This window comes from Primulina tabacum, chromosome 7 (genome assembly GCF_025594145.1).
Source record: "Primulina tabacum isolate GXHZ01 chromosome 7, ASM2559414v2, whole genome shotgun sequence".
Taxonomy (NCBI): domain Eukaryota; kingdom Viridiplantae; phylum Streptophyta; class Magnoliopsida; order Lamiales; family Gesneriaceae; genus Primulina; species Primulina tabacum.
The window spans coordinates 38,725,678-38,734,200 of record NC_134556.1 but is presented as its reverse complement, the minus strand read 5'-3'; the positions used below and the strand labels follow the sequence as shown (position 1 = coordinate 38,734,200).

At 32.1% G+C, this 8,523-nt stretch overlaps 1 protein-coding gene across 2 annotated transcripts; it reads left to right on the top strand.

Annotated features, from left to right (window-relative positions):
• The first annotated feature begins 5,054 nt into the window (after positions 1–5,054).
• On the top strand, positions 5,055–8,091 carry LOC142551849 (trihelix transcription factor PTL-like). 2 transcript variants are annotated; one of them, XM_075661289.1, is made up of 3 exons: positions 5,055–5,700; positions 6,531–6,778; positions 6,869–8,091. In XM_075661289.1, the coding sequence occupies exons 1-3, from the start codon at positions 5,288–5,290 to the stop codon at positions 7,750–7,752; spliced, it is 1,545 nt and encodes a 514-aa protein (XP_075517404.1). In that variant the 5' UTR covers positions 5,055–5,287; the 3' UTR covers positions 7,753–8,091. The 2 variants fall into 2 exon arrangements, with proteins under 2 accessions (XP_075517404.1, XP_075517403.1); XM_075661288.1 differs by having other exon boundaries at positions 5,057–5,700; positions 6,531–8,086.
• The last annotated feature ends 432 nt before the right edge of the window (positions 8,092–8,523 follow it).

Here is an 8,523-nt window from a genome sequence, read left to right as displayed (position 1 = left end):
ATTCAAATGCAACAGTTGACATAAAAATAGCTAAGACCGTTATGGTTGAGGTGAGCTACTAAAAAAATGAAAATTAATAAAACTAAAACCTTAGAGTATTTATATCCACATATATGGGACGGGTATGGGGCGGATTTTATAGGACTCATGACCCGCCCCATATCCGGACGAGTCTAAAAAATTGGACCCAAGACCCACCTTATGACCCATTTAGTATGCCCAAACCCACCCCATACACGCGGGTCCATTGCGGGTCTGGGTAAAACCCGGACCCATTGACATCCCTAGTAAGAAGAGTTAACCCTATCAATATTCACAATAAAAAATAATATTCTTAGTATAAAAAACAATAATTTTTCATGGATGACCCAAATAAGAGACCCGTCTCACAAAATACGACTCGTGAGACCAGGGGCGTAGATAGAAAATTTTTTGACACTGGGCTAAATGATTCTATACACAATAGTGACATGAACTGGATATAAGCTATTGAAGATGTGTCTTGTGGTTTTTCATCGAATAAAACTCGTCGATTGTTGATTTCTAAAATGAATATTTAAATCAAATCAAATTTTATCAGCACATGTCTAGGATGAGAAGACCACAACCAATGAAAGTTGCAGAAGCTATCGCCAAACATTTTAAATGAGCATCAAACTAACTTTGATAATTAATAACATTCAATCACCTAAATAGGAGGAATGAACACATATTGTGAATTTAATAACATTAAGCAACAATATAACCATTTCACTTTACTGAAACCCTTGTAAAACAATTTATTATCGTCTGAAAAACTCAAATTAACTCAAAATAATATGTCGCAGTAACTTAACAAATAATTGAAGAATCACTTATTAACTTCTGCGTATGAACAAATTTAACATGATTTTACTTCAAAGGAAAACAAAAAATCCAGAAACAACTAAAAATATATATCATATGAAAGTTAATCTCAAGCTCTATACATAACAAAAATCTAATCTTCTATTACTTCATCACTACATAAGCTAAAAAATAACTACAAACTCAATCAAGCCATATTTTGAATTTTTCTGCATAATAAATGGAATAAACCAATTAAGTAGCAAAAAACAATCATTTCACCTTGTGCTAACTCAATCAAAGCCTCCCGCCATACAATCCTTTTCAGCTTCAAGTAATTGCTTCCAAAATTGCAGTTTATATAGTAATTTGATTCTTCTTATGATTAAATAGGTTGAAGATAATTTTAGTGGGCTAAGTTATTAAATATTATTATTTTATAGATACGACAAAATTTTAATGTAAGTTAAAATTACATATATATTATAATTATTAATTTTTTTTTATCCCGGGCTGGAGCCCACCTCAACCTTTGGGGTGGCTCCGTCCCTGCGTGAGACCGTCTCACAATAAATGAAAGTGTTAGAAAAAAAAAACAAAAGAAGGCAAGCACAAATGTTCGGAGGGTTTTTCGAAAAATAGAGAGAATTTAACAAAACTAGCCAAGCTCGCTTAAACGAACACATATATTGTATGGAAAAATTGCAACATCAACCCCGTAAAAATTTTAAAAAGTGATATACTATGTGTTAAATTAATTGTATTTACAATCCTGTGTTTTTAAAAATCGTAAAACCTTAAAATGTGGTAAATGTGTGATAAATTTCTTTAAAAATATGAAGGTCGTATTGGATTGGTAATATTTTTAGAGAGTTTTATGTCTTTTAGAATTTTCACATGGAGACCTGATGCAAATAGCCCTATCGATGAAAATTCGAGGAAATATTATTTATGATTTATGTGCATCAAATTACTAGGCAATTTGAATTATAAAGCTGAAGATAAAATTTTGAATCTATATAAACATCAAAATATTGATTCATCTTTTTTTTTTAACAGTATGACAATTTTCTTTACAGAGTGAAAACAAGGGAAAAGGTAATATTGTGAATAACATTTTCGACTCATATGTACTCTATTCTTTATTTAATTGTAGGCATAGTTGGTATAAAAAATATTAGGTTTTTTTGTCAGACGGTCTCACGAATTTATATGCATGAGACATGATGAACATATCCATATATGTAATTAAAAATAATATTTTTCGTGAGTTATGTTGGATTGGTTATCAATCTCACAATTTTGACTCGTGATACGATTTCATAATTTTTTTTGTGTAAAATAACATGTAAAACAAAAAATTTATAGTGGTTGGTTTCAATGATTAATCTACGAAAAAAGTGCAATGTTTATCTTATATATTTGTCTATTTGCAATTTTGGTATCGTATATCAACAAAGTTTATTCCCAATCCTCTATTTATGTATATTTTTCCATCTTGGTCTTTTGTGACTTAATGCTAATTTAGTGTCGACATGATGTCGTCACGACGGTCATATGTATAATGTCATATCAACAATTTTGATTGAAAAATAATAAATTTGCTGAAAATTGAAAATCTCAAGATTAAAACCCTACTAAAACAATACAATTTACCCTTTATTTTAAAGTTAACATACGAGAGTTTACCTAAATAATTTTTGAAATATCATGTAAGTGATCTTCTTGTTTAAACTACCACTGCAATCTGTATGTATATGTATAGGCTTTTTTTAAAAATATTATAAATGAAAAAAATCTTTATAAAAATGTTGCAAATTGAGATTGTTTATAAAACTAAGTACAATTCGTATTTCACTGCACCGGATTCTAACAGCAACGGTTATTAACCGTCGCACATAGCGACGGTTTTCTAATCCGTCGTACATAGCGACGGTTTACAAACCGTCGCCCATAGCGACGGTTAAAACACCGTCGCCCATAGCGACGGTTTACACACCGTCGCCGATAACGACGGTATAATAATTCGTCGCTATTTGCGACGGTTATTAACCGTCGCTCCGTGCCCCCTTTCCTTTTTATTTTTTTTAATTTTTTTAAAGTAAGTCTCAATCCGGTGCAGTGCGGATTGTACTAGTTTTATAAACACTTTCATTTTACAACATTTTTATAATGTTTTATTTAATTTATAATATTTTTTAAAAAAGCCGACAAAATATTGCATGATATTACTGTAAATAATAATATTGACGGCATGCGATATCCGGTGCAGTCTAGCACGGATTGAGACTTACTTAAAAAAAATTAAAAAAAATAAAAAGGAAAGGGGGCACGGAGAATCTAACAGCGACGGTTAATAACCGTCGCAAATAGCGACGGGTTATTAGACCGTCGCTATGGGCGACGGTTGTTAAACCGTTGCTATGTGCGACGGTTAATAACCGTCGCTGTTAGAATCCGGTGCAGTGAAATACGGATTGTACTAGTTTTATAAACAATCTCAATTTGCAACATTTTTATAAAGATTTTTTTAATTTATAATATTTTTAAAAAAAAGCCTATATATATTCCTAATCATCATATTATTCACCGATATACATGATTTCACAATCAACATTATATTGACCTTGGTGTAAATTATCAATATTATTTAAAAAATAATTTCAAAATAAAAGACACTTAAAATAATTTTCTTAAAATTTTCTACCTGAGGTTAGACCAAAATCCAATCCGGCATCCTCGAAAATATATGTCCTAATTAATGTTCGATGGGAAAGTAAAGTGCATGTACGGATAAAAAGCGTACGTCATTGTCTCACATGAACTGTGTCTCATGTGCTATGTGGTTAATTCGTGTGTGTGTGTGTATATATATATATATAGATAATGAAATAAAATAGGTCCGCAACACAACCTGCCAAACAATTAAATTATTGAAATTTAAAGTTGGGCAATTCAGTACTGTAACCTTTGCTGGATGAAGAAGTTTGCACTAAAAAATATTTAAATAAGTATACTTTTAAAAATATTCTTATTAAAAAAATCATAAACAATTATGACGATATTTGGATAAATGTTGAAAATTGTTTTTATTTTTATTTTTATTTTTAAATAGAAATAACATAAGAAATAGAAGCCTAAAAACTATAAATTCTATTTTTCTTAAAAAACGATTAATTTTTTTTTTTAAAAAAAACCAAACAATATAATAATTTATGAGAAATTTCGTTGAATTCTTGGACCAAACGTTTGCGGAATTTACTTTCATGGTGATTTAATTTAGTAAGTACTGATATTGCTGTAATTTATTTATCATTACTATCGACGCCATGTGGTGATGGGGTATGATGTTGGTGGTGAAAATTAGTGAACAATCATTTTCGAAATCATTTATTGTGCTGTATAGATAATAATATCAGGTCAGGAGAATCTCTAATTTTCTGAAAAATATTAATATCTATCACTGTTTACTAATGTATCAAAATTAGCTTAAATAGAAAAACTATTTGCTAGTTGTTTATTATTTATACATTGAAATAAATTAATTACTTTAAGTACCACTAAATTTTTTTTCTATCCTTGAGTTTTTAACAAAATTTCAAACATTTTAAAACCCTTATTAATTTTAAATTCATTTATCTAATCCATCATTCAAATTAAATTTTCTGATCCAAACTCCATTCTCTAAAAAATACAATTTATATTATATTATATTATATATATATATAATTAATATTTTTTTATCTAAAATTTGACAAGAATATAATTAATTCCAAATGTTGCTTCCTCGACTGTAATATATTATATATATATATATATATATAAAGTTAGACTCTGGGTGTACAATTTTTCTAATCTAAAAAAACATCACATCCACTAAAATAGCTTCCTCGACTGTAATATATTATTAAAGTTGTTTCGAAGATAATTTTGATTTAAATAGATATATTTAATTTAATGAAAATTTTTATAGATAAATTTCAAATAACATTCCTGTGTATTTGAAATAAACTATAATTATTATTGCATACAAGTCTAAATCCATAATCTCAAATCCAACCGCGGATTTTATCTTTTAACTGACATATCGGATTATTTAAGATTTTACCTGTTAACCTTTTTGACAATTGTCTCCGCTTTATTTGCCACCCCCAGCCCCGAAACCCCACCATCCACCACCCCCGGAACTTGTATAGTGGACGCTACATCGACACTGTGTATGTACCCTAACCCTATACTTTATAATACACAAAATATACTAAACATGGAGATATGGCTTTATCGTTTGCATTGATTCGGCAGTAACATCAGAGGAAATGGGCCCATTGTCCTCCTCTACAACAATTCAACAACCTTTGTCTCTGTAACAACACGATCCGGGTCCGCCGCTACCTTCACGGTTGCCCCCCCCCCCCCTTTCTTTCTTCCTTAAATACCAGTGGTAATCTTCGTGTTCCTGCGCATGATGGAAAATCAGTATGGTATGGCTGATCTCCGTCAGTACATCAGCGGTAGGCCTTTGTTTACGCCTCCTGTCCCTGCGTCGCCTGGATTTCTTGCAACTCACATAGGTTTTTCTCCTTCTCACGCCTTGGAGATGTTTGTGGTCCCGAAGGGACTGCATCAGGAGTTTTGTTCTGATTCTACGAACAGCGCTGGTGTGGATACGGCTCATAAAACTGTTGATGCAACAACTGTAGGCGGCTTCAGCCTGTTTGAGAGTGAATCCGCCGGTGGGCAGAGCGGCGGAGGGGACACTGGGACGGTGAGGTGGCCAAAACAAGAGACTCTTACACTTCTCGAGATTAGATCGAAGCTTGATTCGAAGTTTAAGGAGGCCAACCAAAAAGGTCCATTGTGGGACGAGGTTTCAAGGTATGTATGATCGTGTAAGTAGGAGTGTTTTTACTTGACCTAATTTCTAAGTTCACAAAACAACACTTTCTTGGTTCTTGAAATCAAATCCCGTTTGTTGTTGCTTATTTATTTACAAATTTTTCTGAATATTTTAGGAGATACGCATTCATGCTAGAAAACAAATTTAAAAGGATCATTCTAAATCGTCACAAAGAAAAAATTGTGATTGTATATGACCATAGATTTTGAAGTGCCCATTTTTCCAGAGAAAGCTTGCTTCTGCTAATATTTTCTAACTTGGTGAATCCAGATTGTACCTTTTCATTATTTTTTATCGATTTTTTTTTTATTCTCAACAAAATGGTAGCTCTATATTAATGAAGTTGAGTTCGAGAATCCAACTGTTACTGATTTAACTCTGGTTCTGATTTCTATATGATGATGTAACCTCACAATCACTTCTGCAAATAAGAACACCAGTATCTGTTTTTGAACAAGAACTAATACCACTTTTCCTGCTGCAAAAAAGGCGACTCTTTTGAAACAATTTTTCCAGTTTTTCCGTTCATAAAAAGACGTGAACACCCAGAAGCAGCACCTCTCACAGAGAGCTTTCACTTTGAATAGTCATATTATTCCAAACGAGGTTTGCCTTCACCACTTCATCAAAGAACCACTCGAGTTTACCCATTATCAGTAAATATCATTGTCACTTGAAGCTTTTTAAACAACTCAGTACATGAACTGAAACTAGGGTTAATTTATATCAAGATCTCCATTGCTTGGATTCTGAGAGTCAAAACGCCTTGCTTTTCGCTATAAATATTTTATATAATTTGGGATTTCAGGATAATGTACGAGGAACATGGATATCTGAGGAGTGGCAAGAAATGCAGAGAGAAATTTGAGAATCTGTACAAGTATTACAAAAAGACCAAAGAAGGCAAAGCTGGAAGGCAAGATGGAAAGCATTACAGGTTCTATAGGCAACTTGAAGCTCTCGATGGCGAAACAACTAATTTATCTTCAACTTCAAAAACCCATTTTAATGGTGGAAGTTTTCAATACAGTTGTCAGAACAAGAACACTTTTTTAGGTGATAATCAAGTATCCTATCCGGGTTTGAAGCACTCTGATACAACCTTTTGTCTCTCAAATTCTTCTGATCCTGATACTTCTTTGTCAGACGATACTGATACACATTTAGGAATTGATGATGATAAATTAGATAAGCGAAAAATGAAGAAAAGAAAGGGTAAGCGGAATTGGAAAGCTAAGATCAGAGACTTCATTGATTCACAAATGAAGAAGTTGATGGATAAACAGGAATCCTTGATGGAAAAGATGATGAGAAATATTGAGCATAAGGAAAAAGAAAGGATGACTAGAGAAGAAGAATGGAGGAAACAAGATGCGGCAAGAATTGAGAGAGAGTACCAGTTCTGGGCTAGTGAGAGAGCTTGGATGGAAGCTCGAGACAACACTTTAATGGATGCTTTGCAAAAATTGACAGCAAAAGAATTGAGGGCAGCTTCTCTTAGAGAAGAAGTTATGGCGCCCGAGATACGAAGCTTAAGCGGAAACCAGAACGATGACGGTAGCGTAACGATGACTAATTCTTCGAAAGGGGACTTCTGGCCGGAAACCGAGATTAGAAGAGTGATTCAACTGAGAACTGGCATTGAAGCAAAGTTTCAGCAAAGTGGGATTTCAGAAGAGGTGTTGTGGGATGAAGTATCACACAAAATGGCTTGTTTTGGACATGAAAGGAGTGGTTTAATGTGCAAAGAGAAGTGGGATAGTGTGAATAATTATGAACTCCAGTGTAACAAGAAAAGAAAGGAGGATTCAAAAGGCTGCAGTTATAATTATCTGAATAATGTATCTATGTGTAATCAAAGAGGAGAGAAATGCAGCGACACGAGTGAACAAGGGATTAATTATCACGCTCCTAGGATAAATAATCCCAACAATGTCAGTCCATATAGTAATGGGAACGAGGGTGACACGGTAAGTGATGGCTGCTTCAGGTTCTTCATGGGGGATGGTCTTGGAAGAATCATGGACTGATTCAACCAAGCATTAAAAATCCGAGATCATTTAGATGCAAGAACGTGAATTGGTTTTGGTTCAAGAATTGTTCTTGTGTAATAATATGGAAAATTGATCGACTAATTGTGGACCAAAGATGCTCTTCTCGCAGGAACTTGAGAGCTTAGTTGGCAACTTAATTAATTTCGTCTGCTGTGGATCAGAGATGCTTATCTTGCGGTAAAATTCAATCTTAATTGGTAACTTTTTAAATTTCTTCAATTTCATGTATTTTTTTGTTGAAATCTATCTATATGTGTCGTTTCATTGCTATTTTTTTATTTTGAAAATTTATTTTTCTTATTTTTGAAATCCTAAATTTAATATTTGGTTGTTTATATATATACAATTATTTGAAATTCGGAATTTAAAAATATTATGTTAGTCGTATTATAATTTATTTAATCTATTATTTTTGTTTTTTTAAAAAATATATATAAGTAGGATTGATATTTTGAATATAATTTTTTTTGTCTATTTGTATACATATTTTATGTTTTTAAAATTTAAAATATATTATTCATTGTAATTTATTAATATTTATATTATAAAACAGTATTCCGATTCAACTGGTTGTACCTGTTTTTAATGTATACCAAGTCGATTGTCAATCCGATTTTAAAAATATTGGACCACTTTAAAGCGGTGGTGGTTTGTTGTAAACCTCAAATAACATCAAAATATTTAATGTATTTATTTATTTTTTATTATATCATGAGGATGTATTAATTTGGATCTCAACGACTCGAT